The sequence below is a fragment of the Sardina pilchardus genome, chromosome 14 (assembly GCF_963854185.1).
Source record: "Sardina pilchardus chromosome 14, fSarPil1.1, whole genome shotgun sequence".
Taxonomy (NCBI): domain Eukaryota; kingdom Metazoa; phylum Chordata; class Actinopteri; order Clupeiformes; family Clupeidae; genus Sardina; species Sardina pilchardus.
Window position 1 is genome coordinate 12,858,391 of NC_085007.1, and position 24,686 is coordinate 12,883,076.

The 24,686-nt window shown below is 40.1% G+C and overlaps 2 protein-coding genes across 2 annotated transcripts; one reads left to right on the forward strand and one right to left on the reverse strand.

The window, feature by feature from the left end:
* Positions 1-636: 636 nt before the first annotated feature.
* On the forward strand, positions 637-6,325 carry LOC134100373 (BTB/POZ domain-containing adapter for CUL3-mediated RhoA degradation protein 3-like). Its single transcript, XM_062553551.1, has 7 exons — positions 637-696; positions 1,381-1,594; positions 2,076-2,245; positions 2,576-2,662; positions 2,862-2,914; positions 3,039-3,234; positions 3,604-6,325. Exons 1-7 carry the CDS (start codon positions 694-696, stop codon positions 3,820-3,822), a joined length of 942 nt encoding a protein of 313 aa, XP_062409535.1. The 5' UTR covers positions 637-693; the 3' UTR covers positions 3,823-6,325.
* On the reverse strand, positions 6,319-23,430 carry myo1hb (myosin IHb). Its single transcript, XM_062553550.1, has 32 exons — positions 23,371-23,430; positions 21,219-21,380; positions 20,255-20,370; positions 19,595-19,793; positions 19,161-19,241; positions 18,480-18,659; positions 17,778-17,876; positions 17,528-17,641; positions 17,207-17,278; positions 16,874-16,993; positions 16,677-16,744; positions 16,439-16,544; positions 15,992-16,072; positions 15,426-15,517; positions 14,921-15,015; positions 14,558-14,604; positions 14,368-14,448; positions 13,951-14,056; positions 13,566-13,683; positions 12,131-12,244; positions 11,895-11,971; positions 11,217-11,285; positions 10,564-10,648; positions 10,067-10,229; positions 9,632-9,715; positions 9,198-9,291; positions 8,967-9,022; positions 8,494-8,629; positions 8,206-8,273; positions 7,946-8,043; positions 7,727-7,826; positions 6,319-7,508 (listed from the first exon to the last, which is right to left on the reverse strand). Exons 2-32 carry the CDS (start codon positions 21,342-21,344, stop codon positions 7,482-7,484), a joined length of 3,072 nt encoding a protein of 1,023 aa, XP_062409534.1. The 5' UTR covers positions 21,345-21,380; positions 23,371-23,430; the 3' UTR covers positions 6,319-7,481.
* Positions 23,431-24,686: the final 1,256 nt, after the last annotated feature.

The window sequence follows — 24,686 nt, forward strand, 5'->3', positions numbered from 1 at the left end:
ATGGGTGAGGGGGTTAAATCAAGCAGGCCCAGATTTAAGGTAGGCTACTTAAACTTAAGGCAGTATGCATTTTCAAGCCTTTCCATCCCAAATTGGCATCTTTGCTCATGTTTCTGTTGGTGTGATGTGGTATTGTAGGCCTAGGCACCCATAGGCCTATATTGCCTAGGCCTACAATACCACATCACACAAACAAATTGGGCCAGCTTTGTGAAACCTTGATGCAGATGTGCAGCAGTAGGCTAGGCTTTCCCCTGGATATGCCCCATGAGTTGAATAACTTTGCAGTCAAGCGCAGTTTCATCTGCTTTTGGACACAGACTATCCGCGTATTATATATTGTTCATAGGTAAAAAGTGCATATCAGTTGATAGGCCTGTCTAGGACTAGGACAGGAGGGTCATTTGAGGAAACCTACCTTGGTTCGAAGATTGCTATAGTTGTTGCATGTAGGTCTACACATGTGAATAATCCGTATTGAAATTGAATAGATAGTTCTGAAAGTTTCAATTCTATTATTAGAATTGAACAAAAGCAATTTGGTCGAAATCGTGTAAAAATCACATTAGAAATTCCTTTAAGATAACGTCACGCTGAACCGGAAACGGGAAGGGAGGAGTGACACACAATTGTTTTCCTCAGCAAAGTTGTTTCCCTTGGCTAACTGGGACGGACGGATTGTCCAGGGATTCTATGGTAAGTATCTTTTGCCTTTGTACTTTATTGTGTTTTCTGTAATATCGAGAAGTCAGTCCAGCTGACGGACATTTCGGATTAAGTTAATCATTTAGTGACACTGAACTGTTTTTTAAAGATATGCAACTTAAGTATTAATTCTATTCATCAACTTGTCGGACTTAGCTCGTTATGCTAAGTGTTCTACTTAATTACTACGCAGGTAACTCAGACAAACTTTCAGGATTGGCAGCTGAATATTAGTCCTAGTATATCAAGTCATGAAAAACTCCAAAAACAATTCGTATTGTTACCCAGGTTTAATACAAGTCGGATTGCATTTCAAATGACAGTATCATAGTGTTGTAGCCTAAGTTAGCTAACCATAGTTAGTTTAACTGGTTTCCTGTAGCCTAGCCTACCATTGTTTTTGAGACAAACCTGTGCTGAATCTGCCATGATGTTTTTCAAGCAGCCATTGTAAACTTATTTCAGTGATCACAATGTTTCTGAAAAGAAGCGTGCCTGAATTTTGCTCTGAAGCTAGCGAGCTATCCCAGTACCAAAGGTTTTCTGGCCTCATCTGCTAATTGATGGTACTGTCGGGAGGCTGAGCCGAACAGGCGTAGCCTGGACAGCCAGGGAAAACAAAATGTGTCAAATTGTGGTGCTGCTTGGACTTTTAGTCTTTACGTTTTCTCACAGGAAGAGATGTCGGCAGTGAGTGCGGTCAGCACAGCAGTGCCAGCGGCCACCACCCGCACCACCTCTTTCAAGGGTTCCTGTCCAGGTTCCAAGTATGTGAAACTGAACGTGGGAGGCGCCCTCTACTACACCACCATGCAGACCCTAACCAAACAAGACACCATGCTCAAAGCCATGTTCAGTGGAAGGATGGAAGTCCTTACAGACAGTGAAGGTAACGAAAAGCTGCCCAACACTTCTGCATTATGACCAATGATGCTAAATGAGTTGTTGTGGTCCAGCTAGCCTGCATGCACAGCTTGAAGATGTGTGATACAGTAATTATTCAAATCTACACAGTGTCACAAAGTATTTTTATTGTGAAGGTCAAAATGTATCAATATTTTCTTATGTCATCTTTCTATAACATTGCTATGTGTGTAATAATCATCACAATTAGGCCTATCGCAGTTGTGAATGATTGGAATGGGTAGTTGCATGTTCAACCGTAGCTATGGAAAAGGTCTAGCTCAACATACTAGTACTTACATACTTCACTCTCTGAACACAGTAGTTGTTCACTGACTGACTGGTGTGTTGAACGTGTTGCCTGACACTGAGTTCTCTTCCCTCCCCTCCAGTTGTTGCCTGACACTGAGTTCTCTCCCCTCCCCTCCAGTTGTTGACTAACACTGAGTTCTTTCCCGTCCCTCCAGGCTGGATCCTAATTGACCGCTGTGGGAAGCACTTTGGCACCATCCTGAACTACCTCAGAGACGGGGCCGTCCCGCTACCCGACAGTCGCAGGGAGACCGAGGAGCTGCTAGCAGAGGCCAAGTACTACCTGGTCCAGGGTCTGGCAGATGAGTGTCTCGCTGCTCTACAGGTATGGTTTAAGCACACACACACACACACACACACACACACACACACACACACACACACACACACACACACACACACACACAATGTGTGTTATCAAGTGCAGGTGCATTAACTGAATTTCCAATACAGGGAATGCATAGCTGGTGTGCGTGACCTGATGTGAAGACCTTTGTCCTGTATATATTGTATACTGTAGATTGAGGGTTGTCCTACTGTACATATAGGTGTTGTCTATGTATTTAATCTTTACCTTGGTGGTGTGAGGTGCTTTACTGATGTATTTTATACAGTCGTTTGAGCATCATCATGAGTGAAATCCTGTCGTTCTTAGAACAAAGACACATATGAGCCATTCTGCAAAGTTCCCCTGGTGACCTCATCTAAGGAAGAACAGAGGCTAATAACCAGTGCTAACAAGGTAAGATGCAGTCATTGGGTTAATGCAATTCTGCCTGGATTTGATCATCTTGATGGTCTCCCTGACCATATCTTCATATTATCACACTTATTATATGTTTGTCATGAAACCAGTAATAAACTTTTACTCAGTTTTATATTTGTTACGTGGAAAGGGCTTTTGTTTTAACCAACCTCATTATTGTTATGTTCAACTTCAGCCCACTGTCAAACTGTTGTACAACAGAAGCAACAATAAATATTCCTACACCAGGTAAGGGAAAAGAGTATTGTTTTTAGGAACAAAGCATTGTGTTCATAGAACAATGTGTTTATGTTTAAGAACAAAGCAGTGTGTTCATAGACATCAACAGTTAATACCTCTTTGTTGTCTTTAGCAACTCAGATGACAACTTGCTGAAGAACATAGAGTTATTTGACAAGCTGTCACTGCGGTTCAATGGCCGAGTTCTCTTCATCAAAGATGTGATCGGAGATGAGATCTGCTGCTGGTCTTTTTATGGCCAGGGACGCAAGATTGCTGAAGTGTGCTGTACATCCATTGTCTACGCCACAGAGAAGAAGCAAACTAAGGTAGGAGAAAACTCATGGAGAAATGTCAAAACAGTGACCTTTTTTTCTGGTCTTCTGTGAAATACTACAATGTGGGATTTTGCCGACTTAAAGAGATGCAGGGCAGGCCGACATTTCCAGGGAAGTGAAGTTGCACTGGAAAAGCTAGTTTGGGAGTGCAGGTTTTCACCCACCATCTTGCGCCAATGCTTATGATCTACTATGATCAAATTACTTGATGAAATGATTTATAACGGTGACAGACATAATAGGGCTCTCCGAAGACAATGGTCAACTTTAGCATTTATTTAATTTGGGCTGGAATGATGCAAGATTTTGTCCTTCTAATGGAGTGGACCGTATTAAAGCTTTATACTGTTGTCCCCTTAGGTTGAGTTCCCTGAAGCCCGAATCTATGAGGAGACCCTGAACATCCTCCTCTACGAGTCCCAAGATGGCCGTGGTCCTGACAACGCTCTGCTGGAAGCCACAGGTGGCGCCGCCGGGCGATCGCACCACCTGGACGAGGACGAGGAGCGGGAGCGCATCGAGAGGATCCGCCGGATCCACATCAAGCGACCCGACGACCGCACCCACCACCACCAGTGAGATCACCTGAAGTCGCCAACACACATTCGCTGCTGGAGATGAGGTCAATTTTTTTGCATTACACACCTCTTGCCACCACTGGCAATCACACACCACTACCTGCGAGATCACTGTTAAGACAAATCTAATTCCACAAAATGACCTCACACATCCAAGGCTACACATACTGTACTACTATCAGTATCGATAACTTCACTACCTGTCCCAATCGAAGAACACTTTTAACGTTCCACTTTCACCCCTATTATGCCAAATGGGGTCCTTTACCAGCAGTCCTTTTGAATAGGGCGTTAATGTAGGATTTTAAATCACTTTAACACTGAATTGTTACAAAGACCTCTCTACTGATCGTGCTTTTCAAGGAGTCTTTATTGTGATGCAACTGACCAAAAAGTCGATATGAACAAAAACTCTTTAGGAACCAATGATTAGCTGTGTTCCCGGAATGTTTTGCTGTGCTACAACTATCTTGAAATATAGAGACTCATTTCAAACACTATCTTTCTCATCGTGCACAATATTGCTTTTGGAAAAATACAGCCCATATGGTATAAGAAACCATGTTGATTTTGTTTGGTCCAGCACCATTGCAGTTGCTATTTTCAATATGAGTATGATTTAGGCTTTGTCTATGCCCAAGTGCTCGAAAAATATGGACTTTAATTTACATGGCAGTGCCATGTACAGTAGTTGTGAATTTTTGCAGTAAATTGTCAGCATGATCAATGACTCTTTGGTCGTGCATCAGGCACACGAAAAGCAATTGTGCTGCAGTGGAGAAGGTTTCATGTTGCGCAGCTTGTACTGAGCTGTTCGACACCCTTTCTGACCAGCGTTAGGAATCTAGCAGTTTATTCAAATGCTGGATTCTGTTTTAAGAATAAAAAAAACTAGTACTTAACACTGGTCCTTCAGGATAAAAGCTGTATATTTTTAGGTTAGCCTTATTTTCTTTCTCTTTTTTTTTTGTTATGTTTTGTTGTTTGATTTTTTGTTTTTGAATGCACATCACTTTCAGAGCAGCTACCACTGCAGTCACCCAGTATGTTCCAGTTCAGTTCAATGCTTTGCGATCTGAACCATGCTGCTATGGGCTTAATACTCCGACACCATTCCTACTTCCAAACCCAGATCCGTAATAAGAGTAGCAGTGCTCACATCACCGAATATTGACATGAAATATGATTAAAATCTGATCTACTGTATTTAGTGGCATACAAGATAATGGTGCCTGAAAGAGTTCTCCCTGCTATATGCCTTCAGTTGTCTTGCTTGGCCCCCTCAAGTAGAGGTGGGTTGAACGTGTTGCCTTATTAGCAGATTGAGGACACATATGTAAAGCATAAATAAATATGAACTGACTTCATAACCAGCTTTGCAGACTATCAATGGTATTAGGTCATTTTTTTGGACTAGTGATTGTGTACAAGCATAAAAAAAAGATATATATTGCATATTTCCCATATTAAATCGTTACATCCATTCTCCAAAGTTCTTTTTATTATCAATTAGTGGATCTAAACATGACTATTTGCATGTTATATGTTATATTTGACTCAATGACTCCATTTGACTCTTGGTCACCAACCAAGTACGAAAGTGTATGCTAGCATTATCAAAAGCTTTATTAGAGACAGTGCCTTATTCCTTGATTCACATTTATTTTGCCAGCAGAGTCAGACACTCTAATTTATGTATTATGAATATTATCACTTCATATTTAAGGCACCATGTTTCACCTAAAACTATGAATAGTTTCACACATTTTCCCTAATAGTAAAAACACATAATTCATTCAAATGTTTCTGTTTTACTGAGGCAAGTGTGTAATACAGTAGTATTCCCCTGAGATAATTGACTGCTGAAGACCATTTCCCGCAGTTATGGACTAGGATAATGGTTATGGTTATGCTATTTAGCGGACACCTTTGTCATCAATTGACCTAATCCCTGTTTTCTCACTAGATTTGAATTCACATTTGAATTTAGAACTATTGAACATATGATGTAGTGCAAATTCTAACCAAAGACTTTGGGTCTGTCATTTAACAGCCAAAGATTTTAATGCAGAGCTGTTGCTGTAGCTGTAGGCGCAAGTAGTCAGAATGTTACAATAACTACAATTGAGACCAGCTGAGGGGCTAGGATGTGTTCTTGGAGACATGTCAAATGTTGATGTCCTAATATTCAAACCACGACATTCCTTAGTGCCTGATCCCATGTAGGTTGTGTGTTGATTCACTGCTTAGAGAACTAGCAACCAAAATGAGACCTAGCCCTGTGATTATCTATATGAAGCCGAATAGAAGTGACCAGATTGAGATTTGTTTGTACTGTGAGGCATTCCTTTTCCTCAGTGGTTTTAAATTAAGAACAAAAATATTTTAGTGACATTTTGCAGTAAAACAATCATTTCATGTGAGATTTGTATTTGCACAAGATTGTATTTACTAGTCTGTATTTTATGTTAATAAATACATTAAATATTTGTACACAAGTATGACTTTTGGTCTTGTCTTTATTGTAAAGCAGGTTCTTGGTGGAAGTATAAAAGTATGATACACATGGCTAGTTCATAAAATAGCATAGTTATGTCTTACAACCTGTACAGTATTTTGACATCTTTTGAAAATGAACTTGTGTAGTGATGAGGGACGGATCTGAGGGAATACTTCTGTCCAATTCCACAGTTTACAGTACACAGTATAGTTGCAGTTGTGGTGCTTTGAATAGACAAGATCAGAACTGACATTCCTCCCCAAATAAACATAGAAAGTGTTGCCTTCTGAATCTGTAAACCACAGACCATCCTATCTGGTTAATTCAGATGTATTATAATGTGTGTCTGGCTTTGTGAGTCTAGGGAGTATATTACAATGGCATTTGGCCAATAAAACCGGATGGACAGACTTGTCATTAACTAAAACTAACATGTGGCTTTTGGAGAAGTGACACTTGTTTTACAATGTAGGCTACTGTACATGTACACAAATATAACATTGCTATGGAGTGAGACAAATATGATTCTCCAAACCTATACAACAGAAAAAGTATTACACTTTTAAACACGCTTAAAACACAGTTTTGCACCAGTATGTGTACTGACCTTATTCTTGGTGTTGGTAATTTTAAAATCTTGAGGAAAATAATTCTGACTACACAAAGATTGCCAAAACAAAATAAAAACATAATTGTCTCAATTTTTGGTCAGTTTATGTATCTTATTGTTATTATCATTAGATTTAACATTACTGCCATTTTGTGATGTCTAGTTTATACAAGAGAACTGCATGACCTGCATGACCAAAGTGTATAGGGTTGTTGCTCTGTCTTATGTCTCTAAACAAGCAGAATGTGGCTTTAACAATAATGTTGCGCCATGGAGCATGTATTTGTATTATAATAACTACTTGATGATAGCAGTGAGTAGCTGTGTTTTTGTTCTCAGTGGAGATATACAGATGTTGGTGAGGGCATCTTGAATCATAACATCACACCACTGTCCACGGATTTGTAGAAAAAAAGTCTATGGATGGACATGGCTTGGCAGCCATCTTGGAGTTACTTGTTTTCAGTCTGAAGTCAAATGACCAGATGAGATGGGACTGAGGCTGTTTTTGGAGGCGCTGTAAGTGCATCTTATCTCCAGTGCTTGGGGGTCATCGGGATTTTGTCTTTGTCGATTCCTGGAAATTGAAATCATTCGTGCGTTAAGGAAATGTTTTCAGGGTTTGCAGTTCATTTAATCGAAAGTGTTTCTGCTACCAATTCTCATTTGTGTCAACTAAAAAGCCATGAAGCTAAAGTAGGTTAAGAATCATACATACAACACACTGTGCAACTCAATCTTGTGGACACTTGAATTATTCAAGTTCAATCAACGTGCTTCAAGTTGAATACTCACCACCATAAGATGACCATTCTTGGCCCGGTATACCATGGACTCTGAACCACTCTTAAAGTCCACAAACCCCTCCCGGCCAGGGTGTATGTCAAATCTTACACTGCATATAGTTAAAGCAACATATAGAATTTAGTTGTAGCTTGTATAATTGCTTATTTATTCTTTTTCGGTAAAGTTAGGAAACCGCGATTAATCATCTTAGAATGATTTTTATCTCACCTTCCCTGAACGATGCTGATGATGCTTTTCCTGTTCATCACCACACACAGTTTAGTGAGGGCTTCAAACAGATAATCACACTGCAGAACAACATCCCCCTGCAAACAGACACACACTGCATAGTCCCACAAGAAAAAGGGCAATTTGGACCTAAGTAGCATAAATTATGTGGCAACAGATAGTAAATATACATTTTTAAGTACTTTGTAATTTAGCCTTATATCTATTCTATTTTGGGGGAGGGGGGTATTTTCTCCTACCTTCTGCTTGGCATCACATGACACATGGAAAATTAGGAAGTTGTCACTCAGGTTGCTCACAGATATACCTGAGAAGACAGATCAGCCATTTTGCTTACACACATGCCTCAATCGCCTATGAGCCATGTCACAAAACTTGCAAACCAACCAGTGATAACCATGCTGTTAACAACATGACATCAATTTAATTGGCAATGCTAAAATGTCAGAATAAACACACCCTACTTTAATGGTAAAATAGATACTGGCCTCAAAAAGAATAGCCCGCGATATGACCACGGTAGTTACCTTTCAGTGAGCTGTACTCCATCCTTTGCTTGACCTTACCCTCCTCCACCAGGTAGGCAGCGACCTGTGTGAAGACAAGCTGCCTGAAACGGGGCCTGAAGCCATTGCGGTCGTACTTGATGACAGGAACACCATACTGTGGGTAGAAAAACAAAGACCAATGTACTTTTGACTGTCAGCTGATGTAGGATTGCGTCTCTTAATTCTGTCATTTGTTATCTTAAGGTGCATTATAAAGCATTATAAAGGACTTATTTTTAATAACTGACATGGTTGGATATGGTCATATCTTCGCAAGATCTGAATATGACAATAATAAACTAGAGAATATTTCAGTATGTTTTATATGAAAGTAAACTTTCTTGCGGTCATTAGATTCTAAATAAGGTTTAAAGAGTGAAACAGAATAAAATATCAAAAGAACAGTGTATAAAAATACATAAAAAATATTTTTGAGTGAAAGTGTATTATACCTTTACACCCTCCTGACAAAGTGTCTGCAAGACTTTAATGTTGATGTCTTGTTCATCTGCACACAAGAAAAAGAGAAATTCATTTCACTTCTCAGTTTACTGTATCGATTTGAATACCGCATTGTACCTTACGGTATACATGCCTTTGATACTGTAAAGTTACAATGCATGCAATGGGTGATTTTCAAAATAAAGACGTTTGCATTTATTTCACAAAGACAATAGTCTTACTTATCCTTGTGTCGGCGAATGGGCGTCCCACACTGCTGGGGTAGTTCTCCTTCTTGCCTCTAAACAGCGCACTGGTCAGTCCTTTCAGCTGAAGCTATAAACAGATTCACATTCATGCCATACAGTTTGACCAAGATTTAAATCAAGATGTTGATTATGGTACTTAGCAGATCAATAATTAAATAATATTGCCATACAATTTACAATATACAATTGCCAGCAGTACACAATTTGATCAATATTTAAATCAAGATGTACAGTAGATGGTTATGGTATTTAGCAAATCAATAACAAAACAATATTGGCAGTATTATACAGTAGTCTTTTTTTGTTAATACCATAAACTGTAGTGTCTACACGGTAAACATCATTGAGCCTTAATTGGTTAATTGGTGGTGTACAGGAACATGTCCTTGTCAGGGGTCAGGGATCACCTGTGCTTTTCTCGGTGCAGTCATTCCTTTTACGTACTTCCACACCATGTGGCGAGTGTAGAGTTTGCGTAATAGTTTTGAGGCCTGGTTAGAAAACAACAATAAAAGAATAGTTATTATCTATAATACCCCCAAAGGGACTTTTTTTTTCACTGTTACAGTGAACCGACCTTAGTGTTTATGTAGAGTAAATCTGTAATACATAAAATGGGCTTTATACTGTTATCGTTAAATAGTCATTTCGATAAACAGCAATAACAACAATAACATCCAGACATCTCAATATCCACAGTCTCACTGTTACACAGCATTATTCATGTGGTATGCAACATTATTCAAGTTGCATATAACAACATTTTATACAACATAATTCCTGTTTTATGTTAAATAATAAACCATTTGCTTTAGCAGACAGCCTTCAACAAACTACTGTACCTCCTTCATGATGGGAGGAGGAGTGAGCCAGAGGTGTCTCTCCAGAACAGTTTTGGGCAGATTCTCCTTCAGTCTCATGAGGTAGTTGTGGCGCACAAACGCCAAGTACTCTGAGTTGTCCACATTCACTGGCTGGTTTCTGGTCATGAAACCTTTGATAAACCTATAAGATTAAATATTTCTGCTGTGAGGAACTGTGTTAGGGGTATAGAAGGATCTAGATTCCCTACCTATATTGTATTGTTTGTTCATTTCTACACAGAATTTTAATGTCATGGCCGGGGCCAAGTTTCCTACTGTACATGGATTAGTCCTAGTCCTATAGACTTCGACATTTCCACAATGGAAATCTCCTCTTTTTTAGCCCAGTAGTATGCTTAATTTATGTAAAAACTGCACATCAAAATCTTAATATAAAACCAATACAACGTTGTACGTTAACGGTATTAATGACATACAGTCTCCATCGTATAAAATGCATGGTGTTTGTGGCTTACTTCTTAATGACTTTGACAGCCCATGCTCTTTTCTCCTTCTCTTTCCTGGCCATCATACCCCTCCAGCAGTTCTCGATCTTTGTGGCTGGCACACATACAAATAAGGCAGAGTTGTATCATTCAGACAAAAACAGACCAGACAATGAAAGACCAGTTTAGTGACTAGAGTAAATGTGGAGCTTTTAGTGTTTCTGCCTGCTGGGGATCAAATGTTTCCTTTAATTGCTCGCTTATCAGAAACCTCTGACCGCACCAGAGTTCTCATTCATTTGCCGTTTCCTTCCAGATTAATCAAGTAATAATAAATCATGATAAATCATGTCTCTGTTTGTTCGGGGTCAGACTATCTATCTGGACAGAGGAAACAAATACAAATATATACTTATCTCCTCTACCATGAAAGTATTAGGAAATACACAGAGAGAGAGAGAGAGAGAGAGAGAGAGAGAGAGAGAGAGGGAGACACACACACACACACACTTTCTAACAGTACAGTACTGTACATATTACAACTTATACTGAGGGAGTCTAATCCAATAAACTCTAACAGTAGCAGTCTCCTCTAAAACAGTGTTGCCCCATATTCTGGTACTGGGTTGATTCTGGGGCACTCCGCGGGCCCAAGGAGCCAGTGTTTCTGGGTCACCACTCACCAGCCTCCTTCTGCTTGAGAAAGTCCCCTTTCACGCGGTACCCTTTATACTTCGCCTGGATCCTGGTAGCTGTATAAGGAGAATATTTAATAGGGGTGGTGGGAAAAGAGTTGTGAGCATTTGACTCTTCACAGGTTGGTAAAACAGGGGTTATCTAAGCCCTCAAGCTACCTAATCCTCAAATGCCTAGCACCCTTATAAAGTAGTCTGGGAACTCTGAACTCCCCATATCTATGACGGCGGAACTGTGTTAAATTTCACTCTTTATGCATCTTTGACATTATGGCTATTCAACTACATCAAGCCAGACAGACACTGTACAATTTTGGCCTGATATTAGACCCTGATTTAGTCAGCTCAGACAAATAATCAGGCCAAATTCCTTTCCAATTACTTATGTTATGCAACCAACACCCGATAGGCATTGAGGTAACAATCAATGTTCCATTTTGGTGTGTCATACATGTGACGTGTAGTGTAAGTGACTGAGAAAGTGCCTGTCAAGCTTCAGGTAGAACATGATCTGTTTCCATTAGCATTGTTTGTCTAACTGACATTTAATGGCATTTGTTGCCCTGTAACATAAAACTTCCTATATGTCCAGAAGCATACACTGTAGCAACTGATAGCCAGATGCTATCTGAAAATCTATAAACAATTTATTAAATGAGTTCTCACCCAGTTGATGTTTGCAAACATCAAATGCATCTTCAGTGGCAAATAAGGTTCTCGGATGACGGATGAAGATTTTTGTTCTTGGGGGAAAAAATGACAATTTTGCATTAGACAGTTCATTAGGGTTTTTTAGACAAGCCAAAAATAAAGTTTTTTCATCTGTCTTGATCATTGCAGCAATTGCACTTGGATATTTAGGGTGTCAGAAAGGTCCATGTTATAGTGGCTGCCTGGTTCACCTGCCCATCTTGTATTCCTCTTTTTGGTATCCCAGGTGTTTGACCAACATTTGCACACCTTCAGCTGCGGTTCCTTTCCAGTTTGGCCAAGTGTCTGGACACAGGGGCTTATACCTGTGAGGATGAATAGAAACAGAAATAGTCACAACTTCACAAAACAAGCAGGATTATTAGGAGTTCTTCCAGGTTGTGTGAGGATCTACTCTACACATTTATATTAATACTGTAACTTTCACACTGTTCACGTGATTGACTAAACGTCTGTGTCCTTGAGGTAATGCGGTTACCGCTGAATTTTTAGTGGAAATGGCCTACTGTAGCATTGTGCTGATAGAAAAAAGTCGCCTATTTAAAGACACAGTCTGAATTTTAATCCTAGCTCTCCATTTAGTTAGTACGTGCACTTGGACAACTAGTGATGTAGCCTACTGTATAACAGTGCCTGTAATTAATTTTAGGAGGAGAGTTAGGACATGTTACTTTGGAAGGAGAGGGAGTGCTGCAATTTGATTTTCTTTGGAACTTAAATACAACAACTTTCAAGCAACCTCTTCAATCAGCATCAGTGTCAATAGGCCTATGGTTCACTATATTGTACAGGACTAGAGGACTGTAAGGGCTATATGTTATCAAGTAGGCCTATACTAAATAATGTAGTCAAAATGATAACTTTATGTTGGTTTAAGTTAAAACAAAACATGTTATGAACTGAGAGAATACATGGTTCTACATCATTGTTGGCAAAATTATCATGATAGCCTACATATTTCAGCCATATCTGGTTTAGTCTTGAGTAGGCCTAGGTTACTTTTCTATAAATGAGTTTCTTTAGGCCTTATAGACTATATTGTAATATTTTATAATGTATGAAATATATTTAGGCTATCAATAGTTCTCAAAAGTCATCAGATGTCGTTATTTTTCAAAAAAATTCTCCCGGGGGGGCATGCCCCCGGACCTGCCTTGTAAATTACATTTATGACGTGCACAGTAGCCGACACTACCGTACACGAGAGCAGCAGTTCACAAACTTTTTTTTTACACGGGGGGGGGGGGGTGTATATTTTCCTGCTTTTTTGTCCTTTGCCAATCACATCCCTGGGTGAGATGTTTGAGGTAACAAAATTTGAACTACACCAATTCAAAAGACACTGCAAGTCGCCACCGACAATTGTATTTTTCTAAACTAAAAAAGATAGTCGCACTCCAGAATACTCTCATTGCCTTGTAATATTTGTTTCAGTAACGGCAGGAGTACCAAACCCTTTCGCCAGTAGGCTTTTATCAGTGTATGGAGAACATTAACAAAAAAGAGAGAGTGTGGTGGTTTTGTGTGAATAGAACGTCTATTTTATGTTTCTGCCTACATTTGACATATATGTCCTATAGAAAGGATGTGGAGTCACAACTCTGCCTCCTATAGGGTATAGAGTACCTCTGTAGGAAGACCTCGTATCTCCTCCTGTAGGCGAAGCCTGCCCGCCTGACCCGGAGATGTTCCATCAGCCCCAGGTACTTTACCTGGTGTCTCACGATTACATCATCAAATCGTCCTACGGCGGGGGAAAGCTAGAGGTCAGACCACACACAGCCACCGCACAGTGTCATAAAACATTCAGGACCAAGTAGCCACATACATACACACACACACACACACACACACACACACACACACACACACACACACACACACACACACACACACACACACACACTCTCCTGAACAATTACAGGTCCTAATGGAGGCAAGATACGTAGTGAGATTGAGATGTACACGGCGAGTCGAGTGGATCTACAAGCCGACCTGCTCGATTGCTCACCTGGCTGTTTGCCATCGTTGGGTTTCACACAACGCACATACCAGGGCTCCTTCGACATCAGGATCTCCGTTAGGCCCACGAGGCTAGTCTTGAACTGTGTGGCTACCTGTGGAATCGAAAACCAACAGTCATGGTGTCACTTTCAGTGGTATAGTGTTCTTTTTAGAAAAACAAACAGTTATATTGGGCCAAGCTGTTTGTTGTAACCATGCAAGGTTTTCAACTTATGCAATTTCATGACTTGTATTTTTCATATACAGTAGTACATGATCTTTGTCCATATCAATTGGTCTATACTGTCAGGGCCAACGAGGAAAACAAACATTGCCTCTTAATATGCCCACTATTAGGGGAGATTCATATGTCATATAGTGTCTATATAACATATAATGAAATATCATGAAACCTTTTCTGTACCGTTTCTGGTCTTCGTTTGCTGTCAGGTTCACTGGCTGGAAAGCAGTGCTTGATGATGTTATTTTGGGACTGACGCATCACCTAAAATGAACCAACCTAAGGTATGTATTTGTGGCATTTAAACCTATACATCAGTTCTATGTTTACATTAATATGGGAACTACGAGGATTTGAAAGGAAGGATTCCTACCTCTTTTATGTTTCTATACAGGAGATCATTGTTTTTATCCAGAAATCCTAGAAAAAATAGAAGAAATAGCTCATGAGTACATCTGGCAATGCATTAAGAATATCCCTTTCACCTGGCTAAACTCCATCTTCTAAACCCTACAATGACTCAAAATATTCCCTCAAATGGACAAATAACAAACACACTGTATGTACATGCATGTATTGGAAAGGGTCAATAAACAACAAACAAGATTTAGGCAGAGCATAAAAAGTACAGTGAAAGTCTTGGCAAAGCACACCAGGTGAGGGGAGACAAAGAGAAGGTTCCGTGATCAAAAGATATGTAGATGTGTTTGTTAGAAACATGCTCTTTTCCACTGACCCTGAACGGAGTATGTGACCTCCCCAGCATAATGAATCAAACGGAAGTCTCCTCGATCAAGGGTCTTCCTGGTCTTTTGGTCTGCCAGTTTATGCCTGTGGGATTAAAATGTCATAATGTGAAGAACAATAACAGTAGTTGTATAATCGATCTAACAATAGCAATAGCTGTTTAATCAATCTGTAAAAATAACAACAGTCGTTTAACCGACCGTTCTTGTCTGAGGGGTTGTAACGCATCTTCAGACAATTTCAATAGTTTTGATCCTAAATAATTCAAAACTAGTAATACTTTTTAGAGAAAATCCCGCACACTGTCCATTATGCATGCCAAACATTTATTCACAACGTTTCGGTCATGCACATGGCCTATAGAGTATTACTGGTTATATTTACCTTATCCAACGCACCTGTCCCCACAAAAGAGGTGCAAAAGCGCTTTTCAACTTAATAATTACAAACTGAAATGTATTGAATTGAATTGAGTACTTGTAGTAAAGACTAACGTGATGAAGTGAGGGTGTCCACTCAACGTCTCCTCCAGTTTCTCCAGGAAGGTGAGATCGGTGGCCTCTCCAGGACGCAAGCATTCCTCATCCTGCAAAGGCCACACCAGGTAATGACCGGTTGCTTTTCTTTACACCAGAAGTTTGCATTTCTAAATGTTTTAAAGACTAGAATGAATAACACAAGCCTCACAAGCTAAGAAAATAAATATAATGTAATTTCAGGCTACAGCAAGCACTGTTTTACAGACCAGAAACATAGCAAAAACCGATGAAAATGAATGAATGAAATGAAGTTTTTTGCAAAATTAAGACGTTTATAGTGTGTGTGTGTGTTTGTGTGTGTATAGTAGTGTTTGTTTGTTTGTTGTGTTTTCCTTTCCACTATGTAAAGCGACCTTGGGTTTGAGAAAGGCTTATTATTATTATTATTATTATTATTATTATTATTATTATTATTATTATTATCATAAATATGGAATGTCCTCATTGTTTATACCCCATGGATGTGTGTTGGGGTGGGTTGGTGTGTGAAAATGAATTAAAGAGGAAACTGTTGCTCTTACCAAGACGGAGATCATGCCTCTGTGTTTTTCTTCCACGAGGTCACAGATGATCTTGTTGTTGAAGTATGGCACTGGTTCCCACTGAGATGAGCAAGGCAGGTGAGAATGTAATAGTGACCTCAATGTTTTTCTTTGCCAAGTGCAACGGCAATGAGGTCAACAAATCAAAGTGTGAGTCAAATCAAAGTGTGAGTCAAAAAACAAGGAGAGTGTTTTGGTGATGACGGTCTAGCAGAACCTACTGTACTGTACAGCATATGTAATCAGCATACAACAATGTGTGCACTGAAAATGCTTCAACAGGAGATGCATCTCTGATTTACCTTTTTATTACCATAATAAGAGCAAAAGATCTTTTATCAAGTGTGAACATATATAGTGTACACTTCATGTGCATTGAACTCAATCACACCAATTCTACATTTAAAAAATATGGCATCTCTTTACCTCGATCCCTTCTGTTTCATACTCCTCCTGCTCAGATTTCAGTGTCAGCTGGATGAAGAGCTGCTGTAGCTTCTCATTGCAGTAGTTTATGCAGAACTGTTCAAAACTGCAGTGTATGCCACCACGACAGTACAGCAACAACAACAAATACAGAAAACGGTTACGGCCAGCCTCTTTGTAACATTCTGGTGAAGATTTTTAGAAGAGTTATGGATTTGCTCAAGAGTTGGTATCTGACCTATTGGTTTGGAAAACTTCAAATCCATAGATATCTATCAGGCCAATGACGGTCTTCCTTGTTGAATCCTATGGAAACATTAATACATACAGTAAATTATGGAACTGAAAAACATTTTACTGAACTATGTGATACTACTATGCTGTGTTGCTTGCATATAGTATATCATTACAGGCTGTCACATAAAATAACTGCACCTTGTTAACCAAGGACTCATTGATCTTGCCCACCAGCCAGTTGAATGTGCGGCCGTAGATGGCTTTGGCGAGTGCATCCCTGGCGCATTTTGCATGGTCTGTGGTGAAGGGACTGAGTACCTGGAGTAAGATATTAACAACATTAAAAGAATAGATCTCTTCCAAACTAACAGCAGGTAAAAACAGTTGTGTATAATTTGGCCATTTTAGAACCAATGTATTTATTTTTAAAAAAAGACTAAAGCACAAGTATAAACCTTACTCAAACAGCTACGACAAATACCTCAACATCGGTAAGAGAAATAAGGTCTTGATTGAAATGCCTTGAAATACCTCTTCAGATTTGGCTTCAATCTTCCTGTGAGTTAAACCCTGCTGCAAAATCTGTGGCGGAATCCCAAGCAGCTAGTAGAAAGGACAGAGAATATTTACTCAGACACTCTATTGCAGTACTTATATTTTCAGTACTAAAGCCTCACAACAACAACAACACAGATGTTAGAATAACTGTTTTCCTTTGTCTCAGATCAAGGGTCTGCCTGAAACATGGATCGACCATTCCTTGTGAACGCAATCACTCACGATTGATCTGTTTATTAACCGACCACCTGTATTCAGCTGTTGTGCTGAATGGACAGTTTGTTTGAAACGCACCTTCGAAAGCCAGTGTACTTCAAGGCTGTTGTTCAGGGCAGCATAACCCCTCACACCTTTCTCAAACTGGACATTTCCCAAGTGAAGAACACTAGCAATGATCGCCAATAGGTGCTGCAGCGTGACACACAGAAAACACAGTCAACAGAGGAACTCCACCAACATTCATACTCACGCATACACACACATGACAAGGCATTCATAAATCAATAACAAAAACAAAATCAGCGCATATTTCTCAGTGTCTCACCTCCACATCGCTTTCACTGAGGTCAATCACAGTAAAAGCTTTCTGCACAGTCCTCCAGTCACTCTTATCATTGATGGAGCTCACCTTGGCACAGTTACCCTAGACATAAAGAACAGATGGAAGGGATCTTACTGTATTTCTAAGTGACCAGAGAAGACTTAAATTCAGGTTAAAATATTTCATGATGGCCCCAGTCGTTCGATTCCCGCCCATGGTCCTCTCCGGATCCCACCCTACTCTCTCTCCCACTCGTTTCCTGTCACCCTACACTGTCCTGTCTGATTAAAGGCATAAAAGCCCAATAAAAATATCTTTAAAAAAAAAAAATATATATATATATATATATATATATATATATATATATATATATATATATATATATTAATTGGCCGTCATATCTTACCTCCACCAAGAAATATCTTTTTAAACTGTCTCCCCCTCAAGGGATCAAGAATGGCAGAAACCAGTCACTAATATGTCTACTGAAGTAACACTATATTTAAACTCTGGGCAAAGCGTAAAGTTAGTCTACGAGCAGAAGTTTTCATGCATCATGAATGAGACAGCATGAGACAGCATGAATGAGACAGCATGAGACAGCTTTTAGCTGACCCACATCTGTTCTGCTTAGCGTTTTGTCATGGTGTTACATTTGCTAAATCGATTTTGCATAGTTACTAACTAAGCAACCTTTATTCTCACCCGAACGAGGTAGCTGTACTTCTGGCAGTCCCTCTCTAGGCCCAACCACCGCAGTAACTCATCCTCCCCACCCTCCACCAGCTGGTAGAAGATGTGGAAGTTCCTCTCGCCATGGTTTTGGTGCACCACCCTGGACTTCTCCAGCAGATAGTTGAGAATATGGCCTCCGACCGCTCCACCCTGATGATTAGAAAGGTGTGTTTAAAGTGATGGTTTGAAGGAGGCTGTCTGTCTGTCTATCTGTCTGTCTGTCTGTCTGTCTGTCTGTCTGCCTACCTACTCTGTACTATAGATGATTTCATAAAACGTTCTCACTTGGATAGTCTGCCTGAAATTATCAGCAAACTATTTGTTGATACTGCTAACTAGAATTTAAGTTTAAGGTTAAAGATAGCAGTTGGATTTGGTGAAGTAGATGGTCAGTATTGTTCAACAATAATGCTACATATACTGAACATAAATCTTAACAGATAAGCCACTGTGGTCTGACTGTCCAAGTGAAGTGTTACCATAAAACACAAACACGTAGTCTTCACAGAGTTCATATCATATACATGTAGTAGCAAATATCACTCATTTTAATCTCCTTAATCTTGGTTGTAAATGGTTTAGTTGTCCAGCCATTCTGGTTTGTTAGTCTGGCATTCATTTCTCAGTATTTTCAACCTGTGTTTGACCTACTTTGTGATCAAACTGTATGTCCATGTACTTCCCAAAGCGGCTTGAATTATCATTCTTCAGTGTTTTTGCATTTCCAAAAGCCTAAAAGACAAATGTTTTGACATATTCTTATGCAACATTTCAATATTTGCATGTCTTGCAGTCTTAACATATAACATCATTTAACCATCTTGAAACATTTCACAGTAATTTCCTGTGTATTAGCCACATTGTGTATAAGCTGCAGGACAGAGTTTTATGCAAGTTAAAAGAAACAAAACTATATTCATATCATATTACTGCCCCCATGTATTTACCTCATCGCTGAAGAAATTTTGCAAAATCAATGTATGTATAAGCCGCGGCTAATAGTTGGGAAATGACGGTAGCATTATATAGCAACAGTGCCTATAAGCAAACACTCCTGAACAGTCACAGACATAGAGGATGCTTACCTCTAAAACAGGGTTGGAGAGGAGCAGGCGGTCTCTGACATTGTCCAGTACCCGGGTACTTGGGCAGCTCACGGCGTAGAACTGCAGGACCTTTTTGCAGGCCTCGGTCTTCCCCGCCCCGCTCTCACCCGAGATCAGGATGAAGTGGTTGTTTGTTTCACTGAGCATGGTGCGGTAAACATTGTCTGCGAGTGCAAAGCTGAAATCATAGTCGTGGGTCATCAGACGATGTACAATCGTAACAATTGCTACAATCGCCCCTGCACAGCTGTGGCGCAACTGGCTGGGGCACCTGCACCGTACGCCAGCGACCCGGGTTCGATTCCTACCCCGTGGTCCTTTCTGGATCCCACCCCTGCTCTCTCTCCCATTCACTTCCTGTCTATTCTTCACTGTCTCTATCATTAAAGGCATAAAAAAGCCCAAAAAATATACTTAAAAAAACCCCCCAAAAAACAATGGCTACAATCATAGTCATAACAATACTATTTGTTACATACAGTATTTGTCATATCGCCAAGTCTATGAACACACAGATTATGAGTATGCCTACATTTAATCTAAAACACATTTACACATCATCTTGGTCATTCAAAATCAATCGCCAAAACATACTGTGCTGTTTTCACACACTATATTGAGGGAGTGCAGTAAACGTACATGTGTGGTGGCAGTTCGAAGAAGTTAACTCCCATGTATACATCCATCTGCTTTTTGGAGTAGATGCCTAGTTCTTTATAAGGGTTGACTGAGACAAGGAGAGTCCCGATGTAGGTCTGTAGGTTAGAATTAGGGTTAGGGTTAGGGTTAGGGTTAGGGTTAGGGTTAGGGTTAGAGAGAATTACAGACAAGAGAATTACTCTTTTCAATTAACTTACGACTGGGCAAGTTTTACTTAACATTTTCATTTTTACTGTGCATGCATGAGAACATTGATAGCACATGATGGCTGATTTTCGTCCAAAATCTTTCCATAAGATATTACCACAACCTTTCCATTCAGAATAAGTGTGATTGATATTAGTTGAGAATAAAAATATGCTGTTTGTGTGTCAATGCTGTGAGATGGACTGGTTCAGCACCGGTTATATTAAGTACAAACACAATCAAAGGAAATCAAGCCAGTGCCAGGCAGTCCCTCTCAGCATGACTGTTCCTGGAGATCTATGTTTAAAGGGCCTCTCCTGACCTTAGGAGACCATTCCGCTGTCCTGATTGCTACGTCAGCTTTTGAGAGCACCACTACAGGGGTTTTAAATGAAACCTTTAATCAAGCAGTTTGGCCAGTCAGTTGTTATGGCATTTCAATTCTCAAGCACTTGATGGAATACTCCCCTTTAAACACAGGCGCTCTCTCGAGACCAGGTAAGGTCTTTAGGTCAAACTCACCTACTCTTTCACTACTCGCTGCTATAACACTTACACAGTATGTTACATGTGATTAGATTTGTTTAATAACAACAAATAATGTTTTAACAAAAGTGTGAACTTTAAGATAGTGTGAACCTGTAGATTATCGTAGAAAATGTTTATCTCAATTTCATCTACATCAATGTCGAGGGCTACAGAGTACTTCCAACCCGCCTCCCAAAGTAACTTCAGTATCTGTCCCGCAGAGACTCACATAAATGAGATTTTCGTGGAAGCGTTTCCTCAGGTTGTCAAGGAAGGCGCTCTCGCTGGTGTAGTTGTCCAGCAGCACAAAGTCCTGGATGCCCACCCGGTCCCGCGCCGTCAGCGAGCCCTCCATCTCCCTCAGGATGCGATCACAGCGTTCCTCCAGGCCCTGTGACCAGTCCCAACATGAATGACAATCCGTCAGTGGCCGGCCAAGAGAAGAGATGGTAGGAAGTAGGTTATGTCACAGCATCAGTGAGTTAACAGCCAATCACGACGAGCCAGAGTTCCCGTTACCTATACCCATGAGAGTTCATGCTCTCATTCAGACACAGCATCAAGGAGAGTAGCCAATCCAGACACAGAGCGAAGAAGTCGTTTATAGTCTCAATCACAGCATCATAGAGATTCCATCAATCATCATAGAGTAACCAACCCAGTAAGAGGAGGAGGAGAAATCATTTACAGTATATTCTCATATGGATACACCTGTCCATAAAAATATACACAAATGTTGCTCCCCTAGCTTAATGGATGGAAGATAGCCATATAGGAGAAACCAAAGTAGTGGATTCAACTCCCAAAGAGAACAGGACAAATATATTGTACTCATTACCATCACTCCTGAAAGGTACTAACTCTGTGTTGTCTAGGGAATGTTTTCCTCAGTGGTTTCATATATGACACATACTGTAAATATAAATGTAAGTAAATATACTATACATGTACAGTAAATCAAAGTACAAAAAACACCTAAAATGTTGGTATTGGAATTAAATGTCCTAAATCATTTTGACATATTCTTTTGTTGGACTATTTTATCCAAAGGAACTTTCGCTACAGGATCGCAAGTGAAGCATTTTCACACTGTTTTTGAGAAATGACAAATTTCTGAGAAATCAAACTGACAATTGGATATTGTTTTTTTTCAACTGTTGTTTAGCCAGGTGTCAATTTCTCAACCTCCCTACTAGCCCCCCCACCCTTGATATGTCAAGGCCGTGGCTCGGCCAAAGGACATCCCTCCGGTCCTCTTCCGGCCATGCACTCTTATCGTAAGGCCATTCTGTCAGTACATTCTCACCATACGTCCAGAATAAACGTCATGACTGCACTGTACCGTAGGTCCCAAGTCTGATAGCTCAGAGACTCTCTCCTCATCTGTGTTTGTGTCCACCAGTTTCACTGCCCAGACGCCAGTGACACAGAATAGGAAATGGCCTTGAGAGGATCTGTCCCCCTCAGTGAAAGATTTACGTTTGGGAGGGCAGCTATCTAATCTGCTTCCAAGCTGATTTCCGCGACCACCGGGCGATTCGTCACCTGTCGGAGTGTCCACCAGCGGATGCGAGGCACGGTCCCAGAGGAACCACGCTGACATGCAGAGAGATGGACTCACGTGTGCCACAAGCACACCTTCCGTATAAGGGCAATATCACACGGCTTGTCTTCCGACTGTGTTATTTAAAACATTTAATTAATTAATTCTGACATGACAGAAAGGACTAAGTTGGTGAAAGAATACTACAATGATATATCTATATTATATGAAACGTTACTGAAATATATCTTACTCAGTTACGTTGGTAGAAACCTGTATATGTTACGCACACATACAGTATTCATGTATGGTCAGACAAATATAAAATAAACAGTTATGAAGACACTGCCTATTCTACATTACCATCATGTAATCTCTTGAGGATCAGATACTGTACCATCAAATGAGTAGAGTAAGGACTTTAGAGACAGAGCGATATAAAGAAGGTAGGAGACATAAAGAAGATTAGTAAATGATATTTGAGAGGACTAGATGTTACAATCCCTGTTTGCACCACTTCTAATTCAGTGGTTCTTGAGTATAAGGCTGCTGTAAGGCTTTACCAGGCTTAACTCTACTCAAGAGTACCATTATTTAAACAAATAGACAACCACACCATATTCTCAGGAATTCTTGGTTAAAACACAAATTTCAAAACTTGAAATATTTTGATATTGCCTAATCTTTCACTACCATTCACAGTGAAGGTCTTTAACAACAGTGACAACAGATACTCCAATCTAAAACTACTCTAACAACACTCACAATCTCTATGCAGGTGCAATGTATTACTGATGAGCCATTATCCCTAAATACAGAGCGAAAGCTCAGTCCCTACCTTGGATGAGATTGAGTCCCCTATTGCTATGAGTGTGTGTGTGCGTATATGTGTGTGAGTGTGTGTCTTCCAGTATCGTTTTCGAAAGCACAGCAGGGGTTATATAATGGGAAAGTGAGAGGAAATAGTGACTTGTTGACCCCAGCACCTCCACCAGCGCACACCCACTCCTACGATTTCCTACGGGCCTATTAAGAATATTAAACTTAGCGGAAAGGGAAGAGGTGATCAAGCATTTCTGACTGTTCTAGGCGTAAGCGTGGTAAACAACTTAAGATAAACAATAAACACTGTGTACATAACAGCATAATTAGGAGATATAAAGAAGTTTAGGTCTACGGCATACGGACAAAAGACTTTGGAAGATGTTTTCTTGTATCCCAAAGTTTCTGCAAGTTATTTTTGGGGAAAAACAAGGCTATTTTCATCTGAAACCACAGGAAACCTCAGCTAGGCCTAGTCATGGGGAGCAATATAGGCCAAGGGCATCAGCTCATGCAGTAATTCATCATGTCTTTATTGTTCTCATCTGGCTTTCCTGATACCATTTCCCTCGTGTGTGTGTGTGTGTGTGTGTGTGTGTGTGTGTGTGTGTGTGTGTGTGTGTGTGTGTGTGTGTGTGTGCACGCGCATGTGTACCAAAACACATAACACATCCATACATGCACTCCCCTCCACAAAGAGAGAGAGAGAGAGAGAGAGAAAGAGAGAGAGAGCAATAGCCTGATAAACCCAATTATCTTCATGTATCCCCTGAGAGACACGATAAACACATGGAAATACACTCCCTATAGAACTCCCTCCACCTAGCATGCACGCACACATACTGTATATACACACACAAACACCCACACACACACACACACACACACACACACACACACACACACACACACACACTAAACAGTACAGTATGTACGTGCTAACATACACATGCAGATGGAGGTGTTTTCCTCATTAGTTCTAACTCTCCAAAGTAGGCCTAAGTTAATGAAAGATGTCTGAGAGCTTTAAGGCATTCATTTTCCCCATTTTATCAAATTCTAAGGGGATCACGGTGAACCACTTTCACTCTATTTGTAAAAAAAAAATGTGTTGATCATTTAGTGGGTCCATTTTGAGAGTGACAGTTTCGGGGGGGGGGGGGGGGGGTTCATGGCATCTTTCTTGGCAATCAACTAAAATCAACTAAACTCAACAACTCAACACGGTGAATAAAATGAATGCCTTGCCGTGTTTTACGGGTCATATCAATCAAATATAGCTCATGCCATCCGTCCCTATTTTTGTGCCGGCTGTTTGTTATCTCATTTAGG

What these genes read in the sequence shown, in the direction of transcription:
- LOC134100373 (XM_062553551.1), top strand. An exon ending in AGTGTCTCGCTGCTCTACAG is followed by an intron (nt 2,246 to 2,575) that starts GTATGGTTTAAG and finishes TGTCGTTCTTAG; the next exon opens with AACAAAGACACATATGAGCC. An exon ending in AATAAATATTCCTACACCAG is followed by an intron (nt 2,915 to 3,038) that starts GTAAGGGAAAAG and finishes TGTTGTCTTTAG; the next exon opens with CAACTCAGATGACAACTTGC.
- myo1hb (XM_062553550.1), bottom strand. Translation starts at nt 21,344, where the DNA reads ATGGAGGGCTCGCTGACGGCGCGGGACCGGGTGGGCATCCAGGACTTT. An exon ending in TTGAAGCCAAATCTGAAGAG is followed by an intron (nt 16,994 to 17,206) that starts GTATTTCAAGGC and finishes ATCTTACTCCAG; the next exon opens with GTACTCAGTCCCTTCACCAC. An exon ending in ATTCGCCGACACAAGGATAA is followed by an intron (nt 9,023 to 9,197) that starts GTAAGACTATTG and finishes TCTTGTGTGCAG; the next exon opens with ATGAACAAGACATCAACATT.